This window comes from Telopea speciosissima, chromosome 3, assembly GCF_018873765.1.
Source record: "Telopea speciosissima isolate NSW1024214 ecotype Mountain lineage chromosome 3, Tspe_v1, whole genome shotgun sequence".
Classification (NCBI taxonomy): domain Eukaryota; kingdom Viridiplantae; phylum Streptophyta; class Magnoliopsida; order Proteales; family Proteaceae; genus Telopea; species Telopea speciosissima.
Window position 1 is genome coordinate 62,957,819 of NC_057918.1, and position 13,081 is coordinate 62,970,899.

The 13,081-nt window shown below is 38.2% G+C and overlaps 1 protein-coding gene across 2 annotated transcripts in view; it reads left to right on the forward strand.

The window, feature by feature from the left end:
* The first annotated feature begins 3,388 nt into the window (after positions 1-3,388).
* LOC122655535 (biogenesis of lysosome-related organelles complex 1 subunit 1) overlaps positions 3,389-13,081 on the forward strand; it is a 39,475-nt gene continuing 29,782 nt past the window's right edge. For both annotated transcript variants that reach the window (XR_006331977.1, XM_043849727.1), the window contains exons 1-2: positions 3,389-3,575; positions 3,682-3,887. Coding sequence is in view for 1 of the 2 variants with exons in the window: in XM_043849727.1 (XP_043705662.1) it covers positions 3,419-3,575; positions 3,682-3,887 (363 nt within the window). In the remaining variant the exon portion in view is untranslated. The remainder of the gene's footprint in view (positions 3,576-3,681; positions 3,888-13,081) is intronic.

A 13,081-nucleotide genomic window follows, 5' to 3' on the forward strand; every position in this document is an offset into this window, starting at 1 on the left:
CTGATTCTATGCTATTCGATTGCTCCATCCATGGCTTCTAATGGAACATCGCCGGTGAGCTTCCTATGTTAAATTATGACTGATATGGATTTCTTAGGTGTGGCTAAGGATTTTGGCTTCAATTGCAAATTGGGTTTCTTCTATTTCTTAGAGATTAGATCTTTCTTCGGATTGATTCCCTTCATTCCCCCCTCCCCTCCTTTTCTGATGTTGTAGAGAGCAGAAACTAAGAACAGCTTGGAGAAAATCAAGAAGCAGCTTACGTCTGGTTCAGGGAGGAATCTGTAGTAGGGGCCGCTCCTTAAGAGATCTGAAACGGTAAGGTTTTGGGATTGTGTATGTAATTTTTGAAACTGGGAATTCTGCTTCTGAATGACCAGTACATAATTATTTTAGAACTTCTGGTCTTTTTAACTGGTATAAAATTTAAATATTTGTTTGATTGAATGAAGAAAGTGTTTATCTTAATTAGGTTTCAGTTTTGGACCTAACACTTCGACTTTTAATTTTAATGTGGTTCATTGATCAAGTGCTTTTCATTAGTGTGGAACAAGATGAATCTATTTTGGCTTTCCCATAAACATAACTTTTAACAGATATTTATATCCGACCATATCTCAGTCGAGTTTTTCGATGATTAGAAGCTAAAGAGGAAGAATCAGCACTGAAATCAATTCGTTTTTGCTTCTGCGATCGATTCTCGTTCTCTACCATGATAGTTTATTCAAAAGCGCCATTTCCAGAACCAAAACCCTAGCACATTCAAGACTCAAGGATACTTGCAACTCATCTTCCCCAATTGATTTGGGGAAGATGAATTGCAGGTTTTTTTTTTTTTTCTTGTAACGGCAATTTTGTCAGTTTACATCATATTTTTAACTTTGTTAGTCATAAACTGACGGAATGGTGTATGTGTTAACGTTTGTAAACCTCAGGGGGTACGCAAAATTATCCAAAACTGAAGGGTATAATTATACTTTCGTTAAACCTCAGGGGTGGTATGTGTAAATTACCCAAATATTTATGGACTTATTAGAAATAGGGTCTGATTTTTGTGCATGGTCATGTATGTGTTGGGTCTTGTTGGGTCCAGCCCATGTGAAGGCAAGTGTCATATGAGTTGGTAATCACTTTCTTTAGTGGGTTGTAGAAACTGAAGAGTCACTTTGGGAAGCATATGTTGTGATTTTCCTCTAAAGAGAGAGAAAATGATTCTGCATGAAAGAGATTTACTCTCACATTTGGGTTAGTCTTTGTTGCCATTTAATACTATATCTCATGCTCTTGTTCAACTGGATAACCGAAGTTGTAGTTTGTGCTTGTTGGTTGGGTTCTCAAAACTGAGCAGAAAAATTATTGGTGGCTTTTTTAAGTGATTTAATAGCATCTTATTGACTTTACCAAAAATAAAAAAATAAAAAAAAAATAGCATCTTATTGATGTGTAAGGTAACCTTGTAAAGTCTTCAAATGCTTGTTGTTCTTTCTTAATCTTGTTGTGAATTACAAGTTTTAGGAATAAACTTGAGAGGCAAACATTGTAATCCTTATTTGTTTTTTAGTGGATTGCTCTCAATGTTTTTCCATGGTTTTCTTTTCACCTTGAGGATTTTCTACGTTATACCTAGTGTTTTATTCGCTTGTATTTGCTCGTCTCATTTCTGTTTACTTCTGTGACTCACACAAGTAAGAAGGTTTTTCTGCACCTCTTCCCAACTTTATTTACATGGCCAACACTTTAGCCCTTCATCCAGTTGGAGAGCAGAAATGATATTATACTCCTTCCCTATCTCCCCTTTCAGATGGCTGAAGCATTGATCATGTACATACATAGTGGCACACAAAACCTTTCGCCTTGAAATATTACAAATATTATTTTTCACACTTTCTATACTGATCCATCTATTAGTATTTAGGGAAGAAGAACGTTGCCCAGACATGTAGCCCCTGCACTAGTGCGGGGGCCAATGAGTGAACGCATAAGGGCATTGACCATGAGGGATTTTTTATTTTGTAGGGGGCGGGAGGTCATTTAAAGACGTTATGTGTGGGTGTAAGGGACCACACGACAAGGGAACGCTTTTTCTCCCCTAATATTTATTAAAGACTACAATAGATCTTTGGTATATGAATTTACCTAGATTGTCGAAGATTTTTTCTATAAAATAATTGAGAGAAATTATATTTTTTCCAATGGAGACTCAAAGATTCAACCAAATGTTATTTTTTTGAAGGGTAATAAAATATTTAATACATAACTATTTTGCATGAATAAAAAAAGAAAGGGAGAATGTTCTCTGTGCCGCAGCGCAGCCTGCGCCCAGGCACATGGGCAACCTGTGCAGGGGGGCAGGGTGGTCATTGCGCCCACCCCCATGTGCATGGGCACAGGCTGCGCTGCGGCACAGAGAACAACGCCCCAAAAAGAAAATAGAGAAATATTTACATCTAAGACTGCATTTGGCATGCATGGACATACCTATGCATGGAGAGAGGGCACATGGACATACATAGGAAGGTAAATCATTCCACATGAAAATATATGATTAAATCTAGAACTGTGTTTAGTATGCATTCTTGGGATGCATTCTAGGTTGATTTTGCATTATGAGATGATAAAAAAAACCAATGAAAATTATCATCTTAGAATGCTTTATCAACTAGTATGCATACCAAATGCGGCCTAAGTTTGGAATTCGACATTTGACTAATTCACACCATTACATTTATATTTGGGTAAATTATATGTCACCCCCTGGTTTTCAAACAAAACTCAGATCACCCCCTGATTTTTGAAAAAACTCAAATCACCCCCTGGTTTAGACCCCAATATGACAAATTAGTCCCTACCATTAGTTTTATGCTGTTAAGTGATGATGTTAGCTAGTTAAATAAATTTAAAACCCTAAACTATCCTTGACCAATGTTGAAGATGAAGGAAGGGTAGTATTGTAAATTTAATTCTAATGTTTTAGTACAAGGGTAAAATAGTCCTTTCACACCAATAACTAACAACAGACTAACACCGTTACTATAGAGGGTGTGATTTGAGTTTTTTCAAAAACCAGGGATGATCTAAGTGTCGTTTGAAAATAAGGGGGTGAAGTGTAATTTACCCCTTATGTTTATACGGTCAAAAATCATCTTTCACATAGAAAAATTTCTGATGAAGTAAAAACCACCACATTTTAACACGTGACTTATCTATATAAGAATGAATAAATCATCAATGCACATTAATGGGCTGGGATCAGGCACGACTTTCCCTGGCCCAGGTTCTAGCCCAACCCGCTAGTGACGAGTTCCGAGTTCCCTCCGCCGTGTTGAACTCGTCTGGCGTCAGTGGTTAGAGCATGTAGTCAGTTATATATATATATATAAAACCCATCGAAGCGGAAGTGAAGCAAAAAAACATTAGAATGTATCCGCAGCGTATCTCTCTACCTCGTGTCCGCGTGCCCTCCGAGACTGAAAATCTTCCCAAAGCAGCAGAGGTCGGAGGAGGCTTGGAATCGTCTCTGCTTCAACTCATCCACGATCATCACCAATCCTCTCTCAGACTTGGAGGACAAGCAGGTCACCACTTTACTGAGAGAGAAAGTGAGAGAGAGAGGTTTTGTTGCGTCTCAAATGGTAGAATTGGAAACCTAAAAATGTTAATTAATCTATATGAATGAAACAGAAAAGGCCAAGAGAGATGCTATTAGGAATGGGAAGAGAGTTGCGGATCTTTTGGTGGAGGTTGTGAATGGAGGAGTGGAAGAATCCTTTATCAATGAGAAGCGAATCGAGCTTGAAATTCGCTCTTTAATATCTACTGTTTTACGTTATTCGAAGCAAACAGATCAATGGCTTGCTGCTACTCATGCGATAAACTCTGCTCTTAAGGTGAGAGTAGTAGCATGCATTTGTTTCTGCTTCAGCTCACTTTGTCCTACTATTTATTAATTTGTAGATTTTCATATTAATCAAGAAATGCAGCTTTTGATACCATTGTTTATATTCCGATGTATAGAGTTTGCTTTGATAAGCTTACCAAAAATCATCAACTAAATTTGGGTTCAGAGATGATAAACTTTCAAGTTTACTTACTTCTTTTCTCGGCTCCTATTTTCTGTTAATGCCTTGGTGCGGATTTTGTAGGGAAAACAAGGGGAGGGGGGGGGGGGGGATCTGTATACATGGATGTACAAATACATGAGGCCCTAAGCTTCATTGAATTAAAATAACTAGATGATGAACATGTGAACCTCAAGGTTTGATCCAACAAGATTTTAAGCTTTGAATTATTTGAATGATTCAAAATTTTATCTTACTCCAAGCATACTCTCAACCCATAGAATAACTTTCTTTTGAGCACACTGTGAAACATTAATTCTAGGATTGAGCTTGATCTTACTAAAGCGTGAATTCAAGGGTTGAGAGCAGGAGTGCCACCCATCTGAGAAGGATTTGGTCACTAAAGTCTGGCGTGTGTTGAATGGTGAGAGATAATTTGAAGGATTCAGCTTCTATGCGGTGCCATCAAGTAATGCTTACTTTTACATAAGCAAGCTTTGAAGTTTCGATATGAATAGTTGGTGGTTGATATTTATAAACACCCTCAGTGCTGTGGAGATTGAAGCTTTCTGGAATTTGTTGGGCCACTTTGAAGTGATGAGGGATTGTTTTGCATGTATAATGGAGGATTTGGTATGAATTATGAAGGTTCCTTAATCCGAAGATAAAACTTTTGCTGCTCTGACTGGCACAACTGAGCCTTATCCCATCTAAATGGGGACGGCAACATGGATAATTGCCCTCCAATCATCTCTATTCGAGGTCATACTTGATACAAAAAGTGTACCTAGTGCACAAGGCCTAAAAATGCATGTCATTCCTCCCCACTTCTCCTTGGGTCATTTTAGGCCTGCCCCTAGCCCTTTTAGTTCTTCAATTTGAATCAGATCACTCCTACGTACTGGAGCATCCTAAGGCCTCCGTTGAACATGGCGATGCCACCCAAACGACTTTCTTGTAGCTTATCTTGTATAAGGCAACTCCCAAATCAGCTCTAATTTGGTCATTCCTTACTTTATCTTTCCTAGTTTTGCCATACATCCATCTCAGCATCGTGATCTTTGCTACACTTAGTTTATCTACATGATGCGTCTTAACTGCCCAACATTCCACACCGTACATCATAGCTGATCGTATCAGTGTCCTATAAAATTGTCCTTTAAGCTTTAAAGGAATATGTTGATCACACAACACTCTAGATGCACCTTTCCACTTTATTCATCCTATTTAAATTCTTTGTGAAACATCGTCCTCTATTTCACCTTAAGTCTAGATATCTAAAATACTCACTTTGCGGTATCTCTTTCGTATCAATTCTCACTGGCAAGTTGCTGCTAGTATTTTTGGGCAAGAGTTCTCAATCCCCTCTTGGTCATCCTCCTCCTGGGGATGCAATGTGGTACAAATTTCTCAATGTTGACCTTTTTATAAACCAAGATCAGTTTGTGAGTTTTATGCTTGACTTATGGCTCATGTTAGATTGTGTCCTCTTACATTTGACTTGGAAAGGGCTGAATGGTGCTGGGATCTTGTGCTATCCTAGTAAGTGTTTACAGTGGATCACAGTTTCATGTGCTTGGACTAGTGTTTTTTTTGAAGATGAGTGTCATGAGTCTTCTCTGTATGTTTTGATATGTGTCCAAGCTTTCTGGTAACAATTCAACTTCTTGTTGTTGTGTTCTATTCTTTTTACTATAATTATTAATATTTGTCCTTGCATGGATCCTTGTAGTCGACCCCATTTAGTTGGGATAAGGCTGAGTAGTTGTTGTTGCTGTTGTATGCAAAGGTGATTGAGGAACAATATTTTTTCCTTTTCAATAGTTTTTTGTGGCCATTAACCCTTAAATGGTTAGATGTGTCTGGTTTGTGTAGCTGTAATTTTTCTTCGTCGTTCATACTATTACTAATTTCATTTCATGCAAGCCTATAGAACTGAATATAATAAAGAACAAAATTCTGTTACATGACTTCGTTCTTTTTGAATTTTTTTTTCTGGTACTTCCATATAATTTCACTTATAATTAATGTTGAGCAGTAGAACTTTGAAAGACAGATTTTAATTGAGCAACAAATCTGTGAAATATGTTAATAAGATTCCTTTTGTTGCAAGCCTTTGGATGACTGAGCATCTAATGGTCAACAGGAAATATAACTCTTTTAAGCATGAAAAGTCCAGCAGAATCCATGTCTACAGTAGTTGTAGGTTTTAAGTATCCATGTTGAACTGTCTCCCAAAGATCAAAACTTGGTGTTTGAAGAAGTCCTTCATTTGAGCTTCTAGTGGGAGTAGTTCCTTCTATTGAGGTGTGGTGGACAAGAGACTTTATGCCATTCTTGGAATGAACAGCTTGTGGACGTTGCCATACGATTTGGATTGTTTAGATCCTCAATGAATAGAGCCTAGCTTTGATACCAAATGTGGGATCGATAGGCAACCCTAAAGGGGGTGAATTGGAAATTAAAACTTTAAGTAGGAGTGTCAAACTTCTCTTGAAGGGTTTCAAATGTGAAAGCTAAATTGGAAGTCTGAACTTACACAACTTGAGAACAGTGGTAAGGAAAAGTAAAAGGAAAAGAGCAAGGGAAACACTATGATTTACAGTGGTTCGACAACCTTGCCTTCATCTATTCCAAAGAGATACTCACACTCCAAGGTTTTTCGCTATCACAATTGCTTTACCCAGTAGCAATCATAGTTGTCATGGCGTCGCCATATCGTCGCCATGGTGTCCTGGCGCTGGAGAAATGTGCATATGGACCTACACCATGGCGTCCTGTCTCTCTTTCCCTCTTCGATTTCTTCTTCTTTAATTTTTTTTTCTTCCCCAACCTTAGACCCACTGCCTGTTTCCCTAAATCTCCTATTATAGCCTTGGTTTCTGAGTTTTTTCTTTCTATCGTGTTATTGCAAGGTTGAAGAAGACATATTAAGTCTTTAAAATTGCAAGGACAACTTATATTATTTAAATAAAACCCCCTATATTCTCTATTGCTATTCTGTTTAGCCCATTCAGTTTTCTCTTTAACTCCATTTAATTACAGTTCTGCCACTCCTTTACAACTTCAGATTAATTACAATTCTGCCATTGCTCTTATAAATCTTGATTTATCTACTAGTCTGCCAGAATTTAATTACAATTCTGCCATTGCTCTTATAAATCCTGATTTATCTACTAGTTTGCCATTCAACTTTGCCATTCAACTCTGGATTTAATTACAATTCTGCCATGGTCGACATGATCGCCATGGCAATGCCATGGTGGGCGACGTGTCGATATATCGATTAGACTCCCCTCCACCGACTTGGATCGCCGTGACGCCGTGAAAACTATGGTAGCAATCAAACCTTACAAGTAGTTTTTCAAATGTTTTTACTACTAACCTTCTCCAATCACTTTAGTGATTCTACTTGTGTGTAGAATAAACTCTTTTAAAGAGAGAATACAAATGATAATTACCTCTTAGAAAGGTAGGATAAGCAAGGTATAACTAGACTCTCACTCTAACCCTTCAAGCTCAAAGATCACAATAATTCTCAAGTTTATAGCTCAGATAAATATAGAGTATTGGATCCTTTAAAAGGTTCCACTAAGAGACTCAACACAAATGACCATGAATGGGCATTTTAAACTGTCTGCCGGTGACCCAAATTGACAATTTAAACTGTCCACTGACATTTGTCGTTTACCGCAAACATTCGTCGGGTTCCAATGGACATAAATAGAGTCGTTGGACCTCCAATGATCACATTAATTTCTGTTTCCTCAGACTTCCATGAGATACCTCGGACGTTCGTCAAGTCTGTCGCGGACGTCTCCCAGAGCTGGGGACTGAATGATGCAGATAAATCAGCAAAAATGGGCTTATTTTGGTGGAAGTAAGCCTTGGATTTGGTTCTATATATGTTGGGCCTTTGGTCCAATGGGCCACTTTAGTGGGTAGAAAGTAGAAATACGGGATTTACTTCATTTATTTAGTTAGAGTCTTGTTTTGAGTCAGTTTCCTAGTCAATTTATGTTACCTACTTAGGTAAGGATTGTGTTAGGCCTTTCTTTTTAGTGTTTGGGTCTCTTTTTGAGTTTTCTATATAAATTTGTAAGGGTGGTCCAGCATTGTACACGAATTTTGATTAATGAAAAGATTTGTCTTTGTTGCCTATCATGGTGTACTCTTCCCTTGTGTTTGATCGAGGCTGGTTGGTGTTTGATCCATCCAAATACCTTGTGATAGTAAGCTGATGTAGCCCACGCCTGTACCCATGTGGTCGACCCTAACCAGCTCTCTACTCAAATGGACTATAGCCATACTCTTAGAAGATACAAAAGACTTCAAGCAAAAATGGCCCAAGTCCATCTTAAGTCTCATGCAGGTGGAGCCCATCCCATTAATCAACAACAATAGCAATAAAAAATTTTGGGTCGACTTCACAATACCTGTTCCAATTAGACCATGAACCTTATAAGGATGGAAATATCTAGAAGTTTACTTTCCAACAAAAAAAAAATTAAAAAAATAGTACATGATTTACTATTTTCTATAAGGATTTATGGTCGTTTTGGTAAAGTGTGTCAGGGCTAACTGTGTATACGAGATTTCAACTTATGAGAAGTCTCTCTAGATCTCTTCTCCTTCCTTAGTGCTTGGTGATGTGGAAACACTTCTTCCAATGATCTCTTGGTTCATTCTCTTCACATGCATTTCCCAAGAGTTTTCTTGAAGACTACAAAGTGAAGCCCCCCTATGTTGCAGCTCCCTATGTTAATGCTATTTCCTAACTTTTAGGAAAATGTTACAAGGGACGTATGCGTGAGACTGGGAGAGGTAAATTACACACTCTCAAGGTGTAAGAAAAGCCAACAAGTATGGCCACAAAAATCGGTAGTAAGAAGGGACAATTTGCACAACTCTTCAAGGTTGTATGGGCAACTCTTCTAGGATGCCGAGGGATAGAGAAAGCTTCAACTGTTCAAGGTTGAAGTGAAAACTCTTCAAGGTTTTCAAAGGAAAAAAAAATCAATTAAGCTTGGTTGATGGAAAAACTCTTCTAGGCTTTTCTAGGGGATGAACTCTTCAAGGTTCAAGAACACATCTTGGTTTAGGGGAATGCTTATAACAATTTTCATTCATCAAATTCTAGTCTCTGTTACAAATGACAATAGTGAGGCCTTTTATAGGCAAATACAAGAAATCTTAAAAGATACTGCAACATCTCAGCCCTTGATTCAAATGAGGGTCAATGGTTGAGATCAAAAGAAGAAAGAAAAAACCCTAAATATTACATAGGAGAAAACACGAACATAGGGAGCTGCAACATAAGGGAGGGCTTCACTTTGTAGTTTTTAAGAAACTCTTGGGAAATGCATGTGAAGAGAATGAACTAAGAGATCATTGGAAGAAGTACTGCCACATCACTAAGAACCAGGGAAGGAGAAGAGATCTAGAGAGAGTTCTCATAAGTTGAAATCCTGTATATACAGTCAGCCCTAACACACTTTACCTAAACGGCCATAAACCCTTGTAGAAAATAGCAAATCATACACCGGTTTTTTTTGTTGGAAGGTAGACTTCTAGATCTTTCCATCCATATAAAGGTCATGATCTAATTCCTTCGGAATTGGTACAAGTATCATTGTGAAGTTGACCCAAAATTATTGACTGCAATTGTTTTATTAATGGGATGGGCTTTACTTGCAAAAGACTTAAGATGGACTTGAGCCATTTTTACTTGAAGTCTTTTGTATCTTCAAAGAGTATGACTATGGTCCATTTGAGTAGAGAGTTGGTTAGGATCGATCACATGGGTGCGGGCGTGGCTTGCATCATTTTCTCTTTTAAAAGAACTCGTCCTTGAATTCTTGTTCCACCCAAAAATACTCGAGCTCCATCGGGATCGAACGGAAACTTAGGACTTTCATCAAACATGGTGTGATTTGCAAAAAGAGGAAGGGCTGGAATAAAATTAGCTTCTTTGGTGGGAAGGGTGACACACCATTTCAACCTTTTATAGGTTGGCCATGAGTTGTATAATGGAATAATGTCGGTGCCCATCGTTGAGTCTCTAATTGCTTGGGCAAGTGTATGACAAGATGATAGTGGAAGCATTGTCATGAACGGATCAATATACACATCATAGGTGTCTTAACGATGATGTGGGTAGTCTTCTTTCCATGCACAAATAAATTTGAGAAATGGATTACTCATCTCACCATAGATGAATTCTGCCGGAGATGGTGATAGGGCAACGCGCTTTGCAACTTCAAGTGATGAGGTTGGGATGTGGTGAAAAGGGTCCCCTCCAAGTGTGTTTTGAGGAATGTCACCACTAACCTCGTGACTTACCTCATATTCCAAATCAAAAGTTGATTCAAGCAAGTTGAAGTCACCATGTTCATGAGGTTCTTCTTCTGGATATTCATCGAACACCGGTGGTTTACTCAAATCAAGGACTAATTCAAGCTCATCAATACATTCATGTGTGTTGATGTGCACATATAGGTAGTCATCAAAAACAGGATGTGGGTTTAGCTCAAGTTTCTTGATGACAACATTTACACTAAGAATCTGAACAAACGTTCTTAATCAAAGTTGTAGCCACAGAAGTTCTTGTCCATTAGGATTTGGAATCAGGTCATTACTACCTATATTGAGCAAGTTGTGCTCATTTTACTAAGCTTGCATGATTCTGAAAAATCCTGAATCCGGGTTCAAGTTTAATTGAGCTTGTTTCTATCACTTTCCTAATCCAAGTCCAGTATCCTATCTTGAGGCTTGCATTATTTGGTATCAGAGCTTTGGAGGAGAGGATGGACAAGATTCCAACCGATTGTTTCACCCCATTCATTGACTAGAGCACACCCCTGGTGTTCAACGAATACCTGGATGATGAACCTGCATCACATGGTGCTTCCAACTTGCTTGAACTAGCTTTTACGGCACATTCGATTCCAATTTATTTTGGAAGGTTTTATATAGCTTTTGCAGGATACAAGAGTTCAAAGAATCTGGTTGACGATTCGTTTAGAGATGTTTTCACTCTCATCCCGTCATATACTTGTGCAAGCTATGGACCTCATCAAAAAATCAGATTTGATTACAACTTTTGATTCTATTTTTATTAACAAATCAAAAGTTATAATGAAACATCTTTTGAATCTAATACAAGCCATAAGTGGAGATCTTAAATTTCCATTTGATCCCGGTGGAGCTCGAGTACTTTTGGATGGAACAAGAATCGATGACAAAATTCTTTTGAAGAAGGAGAAAATGATGCAGACCATGCTCGCACCCATGTGGCCAACCTAACCAGCTCTCTACTCAAATGGACCATAGCCATACTCTCATAAGATACAAAAGACTTCAAGTAAAATGGCCCAAGTCCATCTTAAGTCTCATGCAAGTGGAGCCCATCTCATTAATCAACAACAATAGCAGTCAACAATTTTGGATCAACTTCACAATGACACCTGTACCAATTCCGAAGGAATTAGACCATGAACCTTATAAGGATGAAAATATTTAGAAGTCTACTTTCCAACAACCAAAAAAAAAAAAAGGCGGTGCATGATTTACTATTTTCTATAAGGATTTATGGTTGTTTTGGTAAAAGTGTGTCAGGGTTGACTATGTATATGGGATTTCAACTTATGAGAAGTCTCTCTAGATCTCTTCGCCTTCCTTAGTGCTTGGTGATTCAGCAACACTTTTTTTAATGATCTCTTGGTTCATTTTATTCACATGTGCTTCCCATGAGTTTTCTTGAAGACTAAAAAGTAAAGCCCTCCTTATGTTGCAGCTCCCTATGTTAGTGTTTTTTCCTAACTTTTAGGTTACTTGTATTTGCCTATAGGGCCTACTTATCTTATTTGTAAGAGAGACTGGAGTTTGAATGAAAATTGCTTTGAGCATGTTGTTAGAATCATGATGAGTTCTCCCTTTTGAACCTAGAAGAGTTCAATCAAGAAACCTTGAAGAAGTTTCTCTCCTTCCTAGAAGAGTTGGGGAGTTTTGTTCTTCACCTACATCCTAGAAGAGTTGTGGGCCACCAATAGAGTTGATTTGCATCCTAGAAGAGAAGTAAGCCACCAATAGAGTTGATTTGCATCCTATAAGAGAAGTAAGTCACTCTACCCTTCACTCCATCCAAGTTACTTCCATGTCTTTGCAATTGTCGTCACTTGTAACACAGTTTCGGATAATCTACACTAAGAATCTGAAGAAACGTTCTTGATCAAAGTTGTAGCCACGAAAGTCCTTGTTCATTAGGTTTTGGAATCAGGTCATTACGACCTATATTGAGCAAGTTGTGCTCATTTTACTAAGATTGTACGATTCTGAAAAATCCTGAATCCGGCTTCAAGTTTAATGGAGCTTGTTTCTATCACTTTCCCTATCCGAGTCCAGCAGCCTCTCTTGAGGCTTGCATTAGAAGCCTGGGCGAATTGTTCTTTCATCTTTTCTTCCATTAATGGTACTGATCTGTTACTCAATCCTCTGCAATCCTGCCATTGTTTCTGCTGAGAATTGTCAGTTCTTTATTACAAGGTGGATTTGAGGGTGAAACTTGACCCCAATTCCTGTTCTGATTTCAGATTCATCTTCTCTTTACTGAAAATTAAAACGTCTATGAATCTGTTGGTTATTTACTGCAGTCCTATTCATACTAGGACTTGTTTGATTTGATAGATCTATGAATCTGTTCCCAGAATTTTGCAATTGAATTTTGCTCTTATCATATTCTGTTTTCAGATTTTCAATCTCTTGGACGATTGATTTTTTATAAGCTGTCAATTACTATCAAGGCTTTGGAATACCTAATGGCCTCTTTCCTCTGGAAAGGCACTGACTCCTCTAGATTCCTCCACCCGATTAGCTGCGCTTCGGTCTGCCTTCCAAAAAAAGAGGGTGGCTTGGGTATTCGAAGAATTAAGGAGGTAAACTTGGCAGGCATCATCAAATTGATCTGGAAGATTGTATCAAAAAAGAGAAGTATTTTGGTCGACTGGATCTACTCAAGGCACCTT